We start from the raw sequence: 17454 nt of genomic DNA on the forward strand, positions 1-17454 counted from the left end.
TTCGTTCTGAGTAAAATTATTTTTTAATTAATTACTAATTAATATAAATTCACCTAAGTTACATATAAAAGTTCGGTTGTATAAAATTAGTAATTATAAACTAATATTAATTCCATTAAAAATTATTATTCATTATAATTTTCTTTTGTAATTTCTCACTACTGCTTGCAAATAATTTACGAGGATGAATTATTTTATTTTCCAGGCGATTTCGACGAAGAAACGTACAAACTGATGGCGCTACCAAGGTGCGGTGTCAAAGACAAAGTTGGCCCGGGATTCGGACGATCGAAGCGGTACGCTCTCCAAGGTAATCGAAAATGAAATGAAATAAAGTTACAACGAAATCTACCTGTCAGGTTTCTGCTGGTCGAAATCAGCATGACATAACGCTCGATCGATTATCTAATCGATCAGAGCTGTTACGTACTCGCGACGACTAGAAAAAGAAGCTAATCATTTATCAGGCCACTCTCGTTTCACATCCGATCTCATTAAAGCGTACTTAACGGTTCACACGATAAAAAGAATTGCCAAAATTTCGTAACAACCGAAACTCTCGTGATTGAAACGATTCGTTCTTTAATTAGCATTCATTAGAGATTTAATCAATGCAACTCTAATCAATTAAATACCAATAATCCTATAATATTTAAAATTTGTAATTTATTTCAAATAATACCTTTAAAAAATCGAATCAAATTAAAATTGAATTAAAAATAACAATTATTGAATTGAAAGAGAAGTTTGTTGATTTTTGTCTAATTGTGTTTCCAAACAGTAATATATTAAAAGTATCATTTATTGTGATGTCATTCGTTGTTTGATTACTCTTAATAGACAATACATTAATCCCGTTACTTTTGTTAGCTTTGTTATTTGAATTTTCTTAATTTGTCCTGTTACTGTTACTAGAATGTTTGAATTTATAAAAATGCATAGCGTTTAATGGTCGAGTATTACAGTGAACTGTTTTCATAGTGGAAAACTGTTTAGCAGTACAGTGTTACTCTTAACTTCCTGCCTCATTATCGTCAGCATAGAATCAGTCACCCTAAACAGGTCATGCGCATCTGTATTGCAGCTATTCTCGCTGGATGCTCCGAATGCATTTTTTAACCGTCTAAATCGCTCTAAATGCATCTCTTCACGACCTAATGAGACCGTTGCATCGGCGAACCGATATTTATCTATGCATTACTTGAAACTTCAATTTCTATCGGTTTCACTGCCTACAAAACTCTTTGTAACAAAATAATGTTCAAAAATATCCAAAGTAGACTGTAAATCATAGAGTGCAAATACTTATAATAATTCCTACTCATCATAGACTATTTCATAACATCTTAGATCTTTTATAAATCCCACTAAGTAATTACAAAAATTATTCTCAGTTCTAATCTAATAACATTATATATATTATATAATTGTAGTTCCTACAAATTTTATAACAATTCTACTTGTCTTCCCCGACCTTATTACATTTCATTATTAATCAATAATAACACACTAATGCTATATAATGATATAATTATATACATTATAATTCACCATTAATCACTAATTAATAACAACAGTTATATTATTAATAATCTCATTATTAACACCATTACCTTCATTCAATTCCTTTCAACTTATCAACCGATTAACGTCCCATCAATTCAATCAACAAATATAAACTACTGTTCTAATATATACTTCAAAACACAAAAGTTTCCATTGTATTAGAAACAATTCCCTACAACTTTCTTCCCCAGAAGTCACGCCAATTATCCTTTGACCGCGGGTGACGCCAATTAGCCGCCATAGTAAACGCGCGAACTTCCCGTAACAACGGCGTCTAATTAATCACGTTCTTTGTCTTCCCGGGAAGCGATTCATTGGTGCTCGACACGTTCCAAAAACCGAACGATTCCGTCGACGAAGTGATCCTCGGGTCTAACCGTGACTTTGAACCTCGCGCGCGGACATTCCTCGTTTCCAGTGAACCCGCGGCGACGGAATTGCCGATGCGTGAATCCGACGGAATTCTGTGCGCATAATAGCGGAGGATCGGCTCGTGACCCACTATCTTCTAGGATCGCTGAGCGATCGAAACGAAACATTAATCTCTTAACCCTTTGCACTCGAAAGGCGACTCTTAGTCGTTATACGAGTTAATGCCGCAGGAATTATATTCGATAGTAGTAATTATTATTTATCAATCATAGAAAATATATATAATATAAACATAAAAAATATATCTTCCTATATTTCCTATGTTACAGCAAAATTAAAAGAGAATATTAAATTCTCTTCGAGTTATCCATTTATTTCACATCATTTCGAATTTTTCTAGCAAAATTCAAAATCTAGATGAGATATATCCCTCATTCACATAAATAGCACATACTGTTAATTTGAATGTAAACCGTCAGTCACCGAACAATTAACACACATTCGTGAAAATTCCGTATTGGTCCACGTTACACATTTCCGAACTCTTAGGCACATTCCGAATGAAATACGACCAATTATCATGATTTCCGACTGGCTACCGGTTCCACCGGTTAGCTTCTGTATTGAAAAAGAAACAGAATGGCGAAAGTGCGAATTTATTTTCAACACTAACAGGCCAGTAATTATTTAGTTTGAATGGTCCCGAAATAGTTCGGTGCACGTTTCAGTGAGCACAAACAGGCTAAAAAAGGATCTAAGCTTCGCCGCTCGTACGCGTTTCTCAATTTTAATAACGGCGACACTAATCACGTTTGACCTTGGTCAGTGGAACCTTGCTGGTTCTGTCGTTTCAACGGCGGATAATAGATTCTTGTCGCGATGACGGGGCAATCTGCTCGAATCTACTCTCCGCGACGAGCATCGATGATTTTTATATCGCAAAGAAGCAGCTGGATTGTTTGAAAATGAACGTGTGCACGAGGATGATTGAAGAGGTCGTTTGTAACACTCTCTTCTGAATAAATCATCACAGGATAAAATAACGTGCACTCTGAATTTAGAATTATTGAAGATGTATGTGAACAATTGGAGAATTCATTGAAACAACATATTTTCTGCCGAATTTCTATCGAGTTTCATTAGAATTCAGTAAATTGCAGTTTTAGAATGATTATTGACTACCGTGAAATAAAGTAATGTATTTATTGAGAAATGCGTTTACTTAACATTTTGACTACAAAGTGAACACTCGTCATGCAGTCGAAACAATTTTCTTAATTGAGCTGGAACTAAAAGGTCAAGATTCCTCATGATAATTGCTCTACTATCTTTCTTATATCGAGAAAATTAATGTTCAAGTTTATGTAAAAAATGGTGTCACCCGAATTTAAGTGACGTGGCAGTTAAAGTGTTAAAATTCAAGATATACTTGTCCTGGTACCTATTAACTTTTAATTGATGGCCCTTTAATTTCCATTGAAAAATTCATTCATTTTCTGTCACCTCTTGATTTTTCTAATGTAGAAGATCGTTTATCTTTCATAGTGGAAGTCAATATTATTGGTTTATCTTATTTTCATGTTATTAAGGAACATACATAATAAATTTCCACAATAATCACACGATGAACAAATCAGTGAAGTACGCGTTAAGCTAAAAAATCCCTTGAACACAGTAAATTGTAAAAATGGAAGAAACAATGAAACCGATTATAAAAATATCGAAGCAAAGTATATACAAAGGTTGTCAGAACCGTGGACAAAGGCGTGATTATATTTTTACTCGGAACCGGCGTAAATATTTTCCCCGCTTTTTTTTTAATATACGTCACCGTATCTGCGCAGGGTCGAGATGGCGCGTGAAAAAGCTAACTTACAAGATCAGCAAGTACCCACGAAATCTGCCGCAACAGAAAGTCGACGTGGAGCTGAACAAAGCGTTCAAAGTTTGGTCGGAGTACACCGATCTCGTCTTCATTCAGAAGAAATCTGGACAGGTGAATAAAACAAAATATAGTAACCTACTCTAACAATAAGCTAATCCCTACACGGCATTACAAAGAGGCTTAATAATGGTCTTTTAACTGATAATATCAAACAAATAATTATTAGCAAAAATTAAATTATATGAAAATACTCGTTGATTTGCGATTCTAATTTTTCTTTCTATTAGAAGATTTGTTAAAGAGACCTTAACTGCTAATCGTTGATTTTTAAAAGACCTATTAAGTAATGGTAAAATAGATGTATGCCATTGTTGTAAAATAGTAAATTAGAAGATTAATATTAGTTAGAAATGGAACAACGGGTGAATAATATTTATATTAAATGGTAAAACAAATAAATTGTATTATTGTGAAATGGTAGGATAAGTAAATAAGATATCTGAGAAACGGTAAAATAGGTAAATGAAATTACTGTGAAATGGTAAAACATGCAAACAATATTGATGTGAAGTGGAAAATAATTTTCCAATGAATTCTAGGTACACATCGAGATTAGATTCGAAAAGGGCGAGCACGGTGACGGAGATCCTTTCGATGGCCCCGGTGGCACTTTGGCCCACGCTTACTTCCCCGTGTACGGTGGCGATGCCCATTTCGACGACGCGGAACAATGGACCATCGACAGTTATCGCGGCACGAATCTATTCCAAGTTGCAGCTCACGAATTCGGCCATTCTCTCGGTTTGAGTCACAGCGACGTGAAATCGGCCCTAATGGCACCCTTTTATCGAGGCTACGAGCCCTACTTCCGATTGGACGATGACGATATTCAGGGTATTCAGGTAAACATAAAAAAAATGTTAAAAAAGACTTAATTTCCAATGTCTGATTTTTAACGTTAATCAATTTCTCAATATAAACAAAAAAACTACTGTTAATCTTTGTTGTTTAACTGCTCATGCAACTCAGGGTTCGAAGAAATAGAAGAAATAATTTGTATAAATAGAAAGTCATTAATCTTTTAGCTCCTGATTAACTATGCTTAATAGAAAGAAAATACGTTTTGTACTTTAGAAGATTTTTTATAAGATGCAATTATTAAAATATCCAATATGTAATACATATGTAATATACTCGTGAAATAAAATATTCAGACTCTATACGGAAAGAAGACCACGAATACCGTTGGAACCCCAACTGGACCTAAATTCGGCACCACAACCTCAACACCGGTCAGCGAAGAGGACTCTGAACTTTGTACTGACCCGAAAGTGGACACTATGTTCAATTCCGCGGAGGGACACATATACGTGTTCAAGGGTACGTATTACTCACTCGAAAAATATTTATTCCACTTTAAGGTTTGGGAACAAAAGAGAAGAAAACGCATAAAAATAAGAAAAATGATTTTGACAAAGTTAATGTTATTTTAACAGAAAATTTAGACTTCAAGAGAATTCTTCATTTAAGAATCATATATAAATTTATTTTTTAAATATTTTCTGGAATTATCTTTTCCAGTAATTGCATGAACACAGAAGTCTAATGATCAAATGTTTTCTTTATGTGTAAATTCCAAGTGTTTTATCTAATGAATTTCTTTTAAAATATTTTCTAAGATTATTCTTTGGAATAAGATATAAGTGAATGAAAATAGAAGTCTAATAATGAATTGTACCTACAAAAACCAACATTTTCTTTTTTTATTTTCTGCGTATGAAGTCTAAGTATTTTATCGAATTACAGGTGAGCGTTACTGGAGATTAACTGCGGATGGCGTCGCAGTCGGATATCCCAAACTGATTTCCAACTCATGGAAAGGTCTACCAGGAAACATTGACGCCGCGTTTACATATAAAAATGGAAAGACTTACTTCTTCAAGGTGAGTAAACACTTTGTTATGTCACGTTAATATTATACAATATATCAATTAAAATACTAAATATAGAATCATAACAATTAAAAGACTTCAATGTTCCAAACAAATTTCTTAATACTCAACACTCCAACACATCATTCAACCACACAAATTAAACCAATTATTCAATTTCCTGGCTAGAAATCTTCACCTACCACCATTCATCAGTATTCATTTTGAACACAGAGTGTTTCAAACTTTGCTACCAATCAGAAAAAGCAAATTACCTTACCATTAGACTTTCAAATCATCATCTTCTTCCAATAATTGTCAATAAGCAGTATTTTACTGATAACTCTTTGGATCACATTGATTTCATATGTATATCTATACCAAGAATAAAATTCAACTGTCTTCTAAATTTAGAAGGCCAGTAACAATAAAGAATTTCATGGCTACAGGGCTCGAAATATTGGAGATACGTGGGCAAGAGAATGGACGGTGATTACCCGAAGGAAATCAGCGAAGGTTTCACTGGCATCCCGGACAATATCGACACCGTAACCGTGTGGACCGGAAACGGCAAGATCTACTTCTATAAGGGCAGCAAGTTCTGGAGGTTCGATCCCGCACAGAAACCACCGGTGAAGAACACATATCCTAAACTGATCTCAAACTGGGAGGGTCTTCCTGACAACTTAGACGCATCGATCGTCTATCGTGGTTACACGTACTTCTTCAAAGGTGACGCCTACTACCGATTCCAGGACAGGTCGTTCAGCGTTAGTATTTCATCAGTATTTCTTAATACAATTTGTTTCCTTGGTCTGTTCTATAAAACTGATCTATCAAAGATTGTTAAATTATAGAAATATAGTTTCTATAAAACATTTATATATATTAGACTCTGTGAAAAAAATCATTGTGAACTATATAATTGTCAAAGGATTGGTTCAATCAATGTTTTCATTAACAGTTTAAAAAAGGTATTTAGTTTATAATAGAAATAATTTGCTAGACCTGAATATTAAAAATCAGGTCATAATACAAGCAAGACTGAAGTAGATCAAATAGAAGCGTATCATCCATTGTCGGACACGTGTCTTGATCAAGATCAATATTTCAATACCATTCCTGTATTAATCAGTAAAATCCAATTATTCATAAAACATTCCAATTTTTTTAAAATAAGAATATTTTCTAATCACAATATTTTAATATTGCCAAATTTATTGGAAAAACTTGGAAACGTTGACACAAGTTCCACACATGTGTGCTTTATTATATACTGTAGTTATAATGTGTACTATTTAGAATTAAAAAATTGAGTTACTGTACCTTACACAAAATCCTCAGGTGGACGTTGCTGATCCAGCGTTCCCAAGATCGACGGCCTACTGGTGGTTCGGGTGCAGGTCCGCCAACAAAGGAACATTAGGTAATGTCCAATGGCTGCGTGAAAATCCTGAGGACACTTTTTCACATTCTGGCTTTCTGGAGACCGGCGGCGGTGACTTTTACAACGGCGATGACGACGGTTACGGGGACGTGGGAGACATTATTCTAGACGCAGGTACTAAAGCTTCACTCGAGTTAGACCAGATTCTCAGCTCGCCATAGAAGTTTCACTATCCACACCTTTATATTTGAGAATTGTATCAACAACGAGACAAATTTAAAAACCATATTTGGAAGGAAGTATTGAAATACCTAGTCTTGAATGACACAATTGATAGTTGAAATTGATAAAAGTATGTAACACTTTAACAATCTTTGATCAACTCAAAGTCTATAAAAACATATTTATAATTTTAAATATTTTTATACGTAATGACAGTTTTTATGACTACCTCAGAAACTTATGACTATCTTAGAAATCATTTGAATTTTAGCCTTATTGATCTATGTGATCGATTGCCTAATTAGTCACTTTATGAAAGTATTAGTAGAATTTTCTATTAGAGATATTTACTGTTTCTTACCATTTGAATATACAGATAGGTAAACAAGTTTTAGTGTTTAGAAGCAGTGGATAGTTGAAACTTCAAACTTATTCAACCTCTGTAAAAAGGCTTACAGTGGCAATAAGTGAGGTATAACTGTAGAAAAAGGCGAGGGTACAGTATTTGGTGTTTTGAACACCTGGCTATTACATACCTAGGGCTTTCAGACATTGAAGAAGTTTGTGCATATACTGAAATAACAATTCTAGAAAATATAATTTGCAACCAACCTCACAATGAAACAGATTCTCATCAAAATAACAGAGAACAAAGATTGTATTCGAGAATAATGTGTTAGATATCTGTAGATGTGTCAGATATTTGAAGTACAATAGACGACGGCTTTATATGGCGTCGCGATTGTTACTTAACAACAGTTCCTCGTTCAAAAAGTCCATTTTTATCGCAGTTTCAATTATGATGCAACCATTATAAAAATAAAAATAAATTGCCTCCCGACCTTCATATTGAATAGGCAAACGTAGATTAATTTCTTTCTTGCTTATTTCAGTCGATCATTAATTGCACGATGATCATACAGTTTGCACAAACTTGTTTAATGACAGAAAAATCAAAAAATGCGGTAATCAAGTAATTTTGGTGTTAATTGGTGATGGTGTTAACATTAAAATTAAACTGATCGAATTACAGGATCCTGACATAGAATCATTAATATCATGATACACATCATTTGATTCATCTACTAACAAATTCATGAATTTGCTTTCATAAAACATCATCCCTTTGTTTTTGTTTATTTCCTATGGAATTACATCTGCAAATCGGCGGTAATACAGGTAAAATATTATTGTCAAATTGTTACTAATGAACTCAGGTAATTATGTTGCTTCATGTTCGTGAATATCGATGCCATAATGGACAAAAAAATTATAATTGATTTAATGTTTAACATTTGCCGTGAATTTTCCGGACCGCGATCATTATTCCGGTAAATTCAATCACTGTGTTTCCACCGATATGCAAAATTATCGTTTTACCTGTCCAACTTCATTAACGTTAGGGCGACTTCCGTTTTTCTCAAAATAGAGCCACTTTTAATTAATTTGAATAAAAATCGTCGATATTATTCTATACATCAAATACATTACAACAAAATAAATTAAATTCCCTAATTGTTATTAAAAAATTCCCGACAAAACAGCGATACCGGAAGTCCTCCTACCACCACCCGCAATATCAGACTCCCAAACGAAACCCTCGAATTAGAATATCATTTCGCGAACACTGAATTCCGAAATATCTCGAAGCCCAAAGTATTTATTAGCCAGGCGGCACATGAAGCTTTACGTTCCCGATAAAAAAAGAAAAGTCATAACATTTAAAAACCAAAGAATAATAGTTGAATTCAAAATGCCGGCCACGAGAAGAGGGATAACCGTGAACTATCGAAGTCACCGTCACCAGGCCCAGTTCGCTGAAAAAAAGAACAGTAAATATTATAATGTTAAGCTTTCCCTGTCTATCATCTATACCATTTATTATTTTTCACATGTTCGCTTGTTCATGAAAATTGCATTCAACCGAAGTCTATTTACTTACGGTATTTCCGTGTTCTTCTCCTATCTTCATTGTTTTCTCTCTGGCCTTGTTCTCTACTGTGTTCTTCTGGCTGTTCCGTGTGCCGTACATCCTCATTCCGATTCAAAACGAATCGACTCCCAAACGTCACCGGTCCTAACATTCATTTACCAAGTGGTGTTATCACGCTACCTTTCGCACCGTACACGCTTCTTGTTTACTAACACTGTAGTTCGTCTTGCTTAGAAAATGAGATATTATTTTGCACGCCTTATAAAAACAATAATAATAAATAAACCAACTTTGTATTTCACTAACAGCTTCAAAGCAAAATAATATTTCCACCTATATTTTTAAAATATCAGGCTTGTCCAAGATCCGCTCTGAGAATCATTTATCAGAACTACTTTGTTCCTCTATTCAAAGTTTTCCAAGTTTAAAAGTTTAAAACGAAGAGAGAAAGCATTATGAGCTCAATCTATGGACAGACTTGTAACAGATGAAGTTAGAATAATTTATATTCACTGATAGTTTTGCACGACATTTCTGCATACACGCGAAAAGGATGCATCACGACACGGGTCGCGCTGAAACACGAGCGCAACGTGCACGCACGAATTTTCACTTGTAATATCAAAAAAAAAAAAAGAAGAAGAAGAAAGAAAGAAAAAAGCAGGTGCATGGTAATCTGTACGGAGGACGGTTACGTTGTTTGGAACTTAATCTGCTGCAGGGCAGTACATCTCTTCCCCCTTTGCCGCCACATTTCCGTCGTCTAACCAAAATAAACAAACCCAACCTTGAATTCAGCATCCCGTTCGTTTCTCTCGTTTCTCCATCCATTTCTAATCCTTTTCTTTCGTTTGACATTTCTGTACGTATTCATTCCCCACTTTTGTTTGCACGTATTATTTTTTTATCTCTTACACATGATCTACATGCACGACTATTCCACTTTTAGTTCTAATGATTTTGTTACACGAGGAATCATTTTGGTAATAGGGCATGTTGGATCCTCGGTATCCCTGTGCATCCACTCTCTATTTCGGGTGGTTCTTTGGTACGGTTTTGTGTGGACATAGCTAGAGACCTAGGAATTTCCCTCCAAACTCTATTCTCTGATACGACGCATAACCGTAGTAATTTTAGTTATCATAATTTCTCTCTATTTCGAAAATCTATTCTTGCAAGGTGGGCCAAGGAACATTGCAAACTGTTTTCTCGTTGTCCATTAAAAGTAACGAGAAGATTCTCTCGTATTTTAGGATTTACTGGAAACTTCTGACTCACGTAGTACCCGCACGAAATCGTTTTACAAATACGATTCATCAGGCAAATTATATTGGTGTACATTTAATATTTCGTGTACATACCTGTCCTTAAAATATTATTCAAATATGAACATAATATTAAAAACAGATAAAAATAGAGATTATATACGCCATCTCATACATATGGTTCAACAACTATATTGCGAGAGTCATCGGAAAAATCCTACTAAAGCTTAAAATATCGAGGGTATTTGCAATTACCGTTAAAGGTTTTCGAGAAACAGTTTATCTCCCACTTTGTATATTTCAGGCACTAAAGATTTTTGTGTGCTAGATAATTTGATCATTTTTTGGTTGTATCTATTTGTTTATGGCATAAACTGAATTCGTATCGAAAAAGAAAGATCATAGCTATAGAGGCATCTTTTTAATCAATTTATTTGGTTAGTTATAAATATGAGAAAAGCAACAGATACACACGATGTATTGTCAATCCTATTAAAATATTTAACATCAAAATAAATAAAGGGGAGATAACATTTATGTGATATCGTGTCAAAGGCAAATAACATAAGTACATATTTAGAACGTGTACATTTTTGAGATAAGTATATCGATGAATTTCGTTCACCATTAATAATCCACATTGTCATTATAACGACAAGATGACAAAATAATGAAACTTCAAATTTCAAAATGATAACGAACCAGAAAAGATACCGTTTCAGAATACAAAAATCTTATAGTGTCTCAAACAATATTATGTTTTGATTATTTGAACTTACCAAAAAGAGATGCACCGCCAATGTCAACACGGAGGCGGTAGAGATCGTAGCGTAAGACAACGCAGGTCAATTTCAAAATGATACACGGGAATTGCGTCTTTTATTCGCGGCCAAGAAGAGTTATGGTTCCATTAACCCGGAAAAAAAACTCACTTTTTCCAGAGGACAACAGTCTACACTCGGAATCGCGTGGGTTCGGGAAAAAGTGAACGAACGAGAATGAAAAACTTGTTCGTTCGAGGAATCTCGTTGAGTCATAAACTCGGGTTAGGAGGCAGCAAATATGGAACGACAAATTTTCCAGAGAAAAAGTCATTTAAATGCAGTAAATAAAGCACGCACGGGATTATGAGAGGCAGGTTCATGGAGCAGACCTCACGGAGAAAACTGATCCAAAACAAACTAAATAAAGTTCCAAACAACGACGAGAGCCTGCGATTTGTAATCCACGTATCACCTCTGTTGTTTCACCCGCGAAACTCTGTGCTGAGCACGACCGGTGCAGTGAGCCATCCAATCAACGACGATTCACTTAAGCTTCTATAAGCCCCTCTCTACGATTTGTTTATAAAATTCGACAGGCGAAACGGACGAGCAGCTAGTCACGTCTTCCAATCAGGACGCAGACTCTGGGGCGGGAAGCGTTTTCAAATTGTCGTCCAAATGGTGGTACTTTTCGCTCAACATATTGACCATGATCATCGCTAGAATAATCGCCGCTACGTAAAGAAACTATTTCACGGAGATTATTGAACGATGAAATATTATCAATGATGGAGAGGTCACTGAAAAGGTTTGAACTGAACATTTGAACAGAGAGAGAATGAGAGAGCGAGAGAGAGAGAGAGAGAGAGAGAGAGAGAGAGAGAGAGAGAGAGAGAGAGAGAGAAAGAGAGAGCGCGTGGCTCGAAGTGTGACGAGCATAGAGTGGTTAAAACAGTGCCAAAACGGCAATACGCTAATTTATGTCCACGATCGTTGCCGTTAATTCCTTTAAAGTCAACGGACACTTTCGAGACAAATCGTTTGTTAGCCCGTGTTAATCTTTCATGAAACAATCATTCCATTATCGAAGCAATATTGCCCGAATATCGTTTCAAATATTTTGCTTCATTATAGTTATAAGTATTCAGCAGCATGTCTTGAGAAATGCACTTTATTCGGTTATTTGATGCGAAGTCGTAGCATCTTGCAAGACATCCTGTACATATGTAAAGTATACAAGAATATGTAAAATATGTTTATACATAATGTTGTAAGTCGCATGCAACAATGTGTCATCAAACCTGTTACACTGCCTATTTATTCTTTATTCGTACAGATCATTTGTATAGATCTTAATGTTAAAGGCACTTATTTTGCGTGCTTAAGCAAAATATAAGTTGGGACATGACACATAGCGAATAAAGAAGGTGAATTGGTTTTTAACTGACAGTATTATGAGTATTATAGAGTTTTCACTTCTCAGAATGTAAGGAAACAGAATAATTGTTAAAAGCAATGGAAACATCTATAGTACTCATGGTAGTCACTGTACCAGAAAAAAGAAATTATTCTCCATGCAAGTGCCTTAAAATTTTGTCAGTATGTAATAAAATTCCTTTTTTTTTTAATGAATTTCTGCCATTTCGTTGTTACTACAGATTATTAGTTCCAATCAACTGTTGTATACCTTTCGTTTAATTTCATTTCTGTGAACAGTCTTACCTTTTATTTACAAATTTTTATTCTAAGTATATTGTATTCTCCTTTTGTCAGTAAAGTTCTTTTCATTGCTATAAACTGTTTCATTATATAGTAGAATTTGATAATAAATAATGTTAATAATAGTTGCTAAGAATAATCTCTGATGACCATGTTATGAAATGTGAGATTTAATGTAGGATGTGATAAGAACATGTTTATTATTTTTTAAGTAATGATCATTTGTATTATGCTTTGAAACCAAAATGACATTAAAAGCAATAACATATAATGTACATTGTATACACAACAGGAATGTATGTATGCTGCGAATTATAAAGATTTTTCAAGATATATTTCTCTCTAATATACTTAACACTAAACATACCGCGACTGGTCTGTCAGTTTTAAAATTTGGTTAAAAATTCTGTCCTTCTTTCGTTCATTTAACTTTATATTAATTCTTATATTTTCCAATTAATCGGTCTTTCAATTTTTGTCTTTCTTTTTGTTTTTTTAACCAGTTATCTGACCGGTTACGGTAGGAATAGATGTATATAAAGTGCTGGTACGTTTAATTATTTGATTATTTAGTTTTAAAACAAAAGATACTAATTGGAAAAAATTAAATTAATATCCGAGTAACATTCACAATTCGTAGCATACATACAATATTCTAGAAACATTAATGACAGTATCATGTGTTTCTTTACATTCTAAGAAATGTTTCCATAACTTTGTTATAAATAAATAATTGAGTACTTAAGAATTACTTAGTTTTAAGTGTAAACCAAGCACAAAAAGCCTTGTACAGTTTTTTAATAATTGTTAAATAAATTGTTTTTAAAAAAATAACCATAATGAATATAAAGTTTTATATTATCATTGTTACAAATTACGGAATATATAAATACAACGTATCTTTAATATGATGCAATGTACAAGGCCTTTGTTTGCACTAGATCTTCCGTCAGGGCAATATACTGATTCATATTGAAACTTGCCACACTGTGCTATGCCCTGACACTGTATAGTATCAATAAAAAATAATAAAAAGTACATTTTAACTAATGCTTATTTGAAAGGTTATAAAGACATCTGTTTTTGACTAAATTATTTTTATTGGTTAATATTTTACATCATAAGATTGAAATTTTAATAAAAAGATATATAAAATTATTTATATTAAATGAAAATTGTATTATGTTTAAGATTTTCCTTTTTTAATTCTGATCAAAGTTTTATCTAGAGAAGGTTTGTATGTTAAAAGTTTAGAATACTTTTGTATTAATCTCTTCCAAAATTGTAAAATATTTGTCATTTTTAAATTATTCCATATAAAATCCCTTCCTTGATTTGCAATTTCCTTGGATAATTCGTCATTGTACTTTGCAAATTCTATTATCTCTCTACATACACAAAATCATATTAAAAATTACACATATCATGGAAAAATAGTAAAAATTAAAAATATCTTACTCTAATTCTGATTGATTAGCATCTTTGGAGACAGGTATATAATGAATCCAAGGCACCATTGCATCATAATAAAATTCAGTCCACTCATCCCCAACATGAAATATTAAAGATTTACACAGAAACAAATGTTTGTGCCTAAATGATGCTGCAACACCTTTGAAATTGAACAAATATTTATATTTACAATGAGATTCTAAAGAGACTTCAGCAGCTGGAGGCGCATGTAGTGTGTCCTATAATAAAGTATAAAAAATAATATACTCATATACAATTATACATAAGCATATGAATAAAAACTAATTACTTCATCAGATTTCCATGCTTGATTCTTTGTATATTGAGCATCCACTAACTCTGGTTTACTGCGACTTAGTAATACCAAATTATCCCGCTCTGAACTAGTTCTAGAGCCTCTAAAAAATCCTTTATTTTCTTTTTTTTCCCATGGTATATTTTTGCTAGCTTTCTCTAATGATGTACGATGTTCATCCCATCTACCCAGTCCTCGAGGATATAAAGAAATTGCAGGTCCACCTTCCCAAAATGACCATGCTGGATATGTAATATCATAATATTGTGCAGTCTATAAATATATTTACAATACTCGAAATGTTTGATTATTTCAAAGAATAAATTTTATTCATGCATTTCTTGATTGATAATATAAACATTTTATTTACTTTGCTAAATGAGAAGATAGGCAATGGATCACCAAAATGTTTACTAGTTTGAGGATAATCCCGTGTGTTTATCACTAAATCCACATCTGATAAGTTAGATGCCAATTTTAAAAGGAAGTGCTCTATACCAGCACATCTTGATGGGAACATACAATCCTTTTGTCTATATAGTTTTCCTTGTATTATTTGATAAAATGTTCCCCTAAAGGACACAAAAAATGATGTTTGTAAAAGTTAAATGTGCGATTTAACATGTTCACATACCTATTTTTTGCCGTATTTATTAAATCCTTATTTATACCCTTCTGTTTGAATGGTTTTAAGTCACGTATAATAACATCCTTATAGCATCCATTGTTAGTATTATTACAAGGTTTATAACTTTTTTTTGCTTCTTCAATTGTATAGTGATATTTATGAAATTGTTTATTTAAAGCTGCTTTAAAAAATAAATTTACGAAAGAGATGACAAATTTTTTTCTAAATTATGTATAAATACCTTCAGTATAAATATTAGTTTTCTCTTCCTTGTCACAATCTTTTACTCCGTCAATAGAACAATATTGTTTTTCACAGTAACCTACGTAAAACGCAGCAATTAAGAAAATATAATGTAACGTTGACATAATTCTTTTATAAACACCGGCATGATAGGTCCTGACAAATCTTATATTTGTCAGGTTAATCCTGGTAGAAACTAGAGACATCTATAAGGACGAAAAGTTCAATATATGGAACACCTCATTGAAATCTTAATAGATTTTTAGATTTTTTCTTTTTTGAAATTTTATAAAATTTTATCCACTTGTACTTATTCTTTACTTTATCGAGATGTCAACCATTAATTTTTACTTTTTCTTCAACATTATATTTTACTTATTGTTGCTCATAGTTCATAATTAAATATGCTGCCCCTATATAATATATATTACAAATCACGAAAATATAAAAATTAGAATTTAGTAAATAATAAATATAAAAAAATAAATACAACAAAATATAAGATTTTCAGTTTTTTATTAAATAAAAAATATACATTCATGCCTGATCACCAGTAGGCATAGATTTGATGATGTCGGAATTTCCAGGGTCTGTAATAGAAAGGGTGCATACTCTGAAATATTTTCCGCATGCAGTCCCCAACTCGATGTTGTTTCCCATGTAGTGGTGGACACCAGTTTTTGCCAACATGGCATAATACTCGATCTCTGATTTCCTGTTCAAAAAAAAGTTACAAATTTATAGATTTTAACTTATATACTTAAAGAAAAAGTGTCTCTGCACTTACAAGCAGAGACGTGAGACTACTCCGTAGAACTCCCATTATGAACACATAGATATTAAAAATATAAAATGTATTCAACGTGGTTACAGATCATATATGGTTTAGAGTAGAAATCTGATTCTATCATTTTTTTATCGTTTCATTATATTTAAGGGAGTACTACATCTCAGTCTCACCTTAATGGAGGTGTGTTGTTAGCAATGATGACCAATTTTGCTTTGCCTTGCCGAAGGGACTTGAGTGTCTGTTTGTAACCTAGGACACATTTTCCTGACTTCATAACTAAAGCCAATCTGGCATTGATACCATCCTGGGACTTCTTCTGTTGTAATAAAAAGAAAAAATATATGGGTAAACATTTAATAATAAATATTAATATGAATTATTAGAAATAAACACGTAAGGAAATGAGTTTAACACGTGCTTCATAAAGTGGATGAGACACGTGTAATAAGAGAAATTATTTACCTGCTTCTTTTTAGCCACCATTTTATTGGTTAATTAAATATGCGCCTAGAAAAATATTTTCAAAATGTTAAATAGTGTTTTTACTTATTTGTGTAATGTCTTACTATAAAATAATTGAAATATCTCAGCAGTACCTTTTCTACACGCGTACTGCCACGGAACACGCCGGATACGAAAGACCTAAAAATCTCGAAACCAGTTCGAGTTCGAGATTGTCATGAAATACAAATTCTATAGAACTGCACTTCCGCTACAGGAATGATTATGTCAATATAGCCATCGACGAGAAATGAATATCTTCTGAGACTTCGTGTTTGGTAGTCTGAAATACCGATTGTGTAAAAATAGCAGACGTTTTGATATGTCCGGTACGATTAAAAATGGCGAATTTAAGAATTACATACAAACCGGTGATTGAGGTTGACAAATTCGATAAGCGTAAAAAATTTTTTTTGTAAGTTAAAAACATATATACATGCACGTATGTATGTCTCATGGTAGATTTGTTGATTGTCAGCT

At 33.2% G+C, this 17454-nt stretch overlaps 3 protein-coding genes and 1 long non-coding RNA gene across 9 annotated transcripts in view; 1 reads left to right on the forward strand and 3 right to left on the reverse strand.

Moving 5' to 3' along the window:
• The window catches only part of LOC116426310 (Matrix metalloproteinase 1), a 55094-nt gene extending 42891 nt beyond the window's left edge, over nucleotides 1-12203 (forward strand). The window contains exons 3-10 of one of the 4 annotated variants that reach the window (XM_031975102.2): nucleotides 206-310; nucleotides 3783-3934; nucleotides 4423-4725; nucleotides 5038-5203; nucleotides 5630-5766; nucleotides 6204-6524; nucleotides 7099-7315; nucleotides 11922-12203. In XM_031975102.2, the coding sequence (XP_031830962.1) occupies nucleotides 206-310; nucleotides 3783-3934; nucleotides 4423-4725; nucleotides 5038-5203; nucleotides 5630-5766; nucleotides 6204-6524; nucleotides 7099-7315; nucleotides 11922-12067 (1547 nt within the window). In that variant the 3' untranslated portion in view covers nucleotides 12068-12203. Of the gene's footprint in view, nucleotides 1-205; nucleotides 311-3782; nucleotides 3935-4422; nucleotides 4726-5037; nucleotides 5204-5629; nucleotides 5767-6203; nucleotides 6525-7098; nucleotides 7316-11502; nucleotides 11648-11921 lie in introns of those variants that run through there. The other 3 variants (XM_031975104.2, XM_031975103.2, XM_031975105.2) reach the window with 3 other exon arrangements.
• LOC116426312 (uncharacterized) lies at nucleotides 7289-11506 on the reverse strand. The gene is made up of 3 exons (XR_004234889.2): nucleotides 11341-11506; nucleotides 9306-9440; nucleotides 7289-9180 (listed from the first exon to the last, which is right to left on the reverse strand). It is a non-coding gene; the product is annotated as an uncharacterized LOC116426312 (long non-coding RNA).
• A 1032-nt stretch (nucleotides 12204-13235) lies between the features above and the next one.
• On the reverse strand, nucleotides 13236-15907 carry LOC116426311 (O-glucosyltransferase rumi homolog). 3 transcript variants are annotated; one of them, XM_031975108.2, is made up of 6 exons: nucleotides 15682-15907; nucleotides 15447-15576; nucleotides 15183-15384; nucleotides 14807-15085; nucleotides 14503-14735; nucleotides 13236-14432 (listed from the first exon to the last, which is right to left on the reverse strand). In XM_031975108.2, exons 1-6 carry the CDS (start codon nucleotides 15887-15889, stop codon nucleotides 14231-14233), a joined length of 1254 nt encoding a protein of 417 aa, XP_031830968.1. In that variant the 5' UTR covers nucleotides 15890-15907; the 3' UTR covers nucleotides 13236-14230. The 3 variants fall into 3 exon arrangements, with proteins under 3 accessions (XP_031830968.1, XP_031830967.1, XP_031830966.1); XM_031975107.2 differs by having other exon boundaries at nucleotides 15447-15618; nucleotides 15682-15904; XM_031975106.2 differs by having other exon boundaries at nucleotides 15447-15621; nucleotides 15682-15904.
• A 275-nt stretch (nucleotides 15908-16182) lies between these two features.
• RpL30 (ribosomal protein L30) lies at nucleotides 16183-17194 on the reverse strand. Its single transcript, XM_031975109.1, has 4 exons — nucleotides 17070-17194; nucleotides 16936-16980; nucleotides 16644-16789; nucleotides 16183-16398 (listed from the first exon to the last, which is right to left on the reverse strand). The coding sequence occupies exons 2-4, from the start codon at nucleotides 16954-16956 to the stop codon at nucleotides 16221-16223; spliced, it is 345 nt and encodes a 114-aa protein (XP_031830969.1). The 5' UTR covers nucleotides 16957-16980; nucleotides 17070-17194; the 3' UTR covers nucleotides 16183-16220.
• Nucleotides 17195-17454: the final 260 nt, after the last annotated feature.

The sequence above is a fragment of the Nomia melanderi genome, chromosome 12 (assembly GCF_051020985.1).
Source record: "Nomia melanderi isolate GNS246 chromosome 12, iyNomMela1, whole genome shotgun sequence".
Taxonomy (NCBI): Eukaryota; Metazoa; Arthropoda; class Insecta; order Hymenoptera; family Halictidae; genus Nomia; species Nomia melanderi.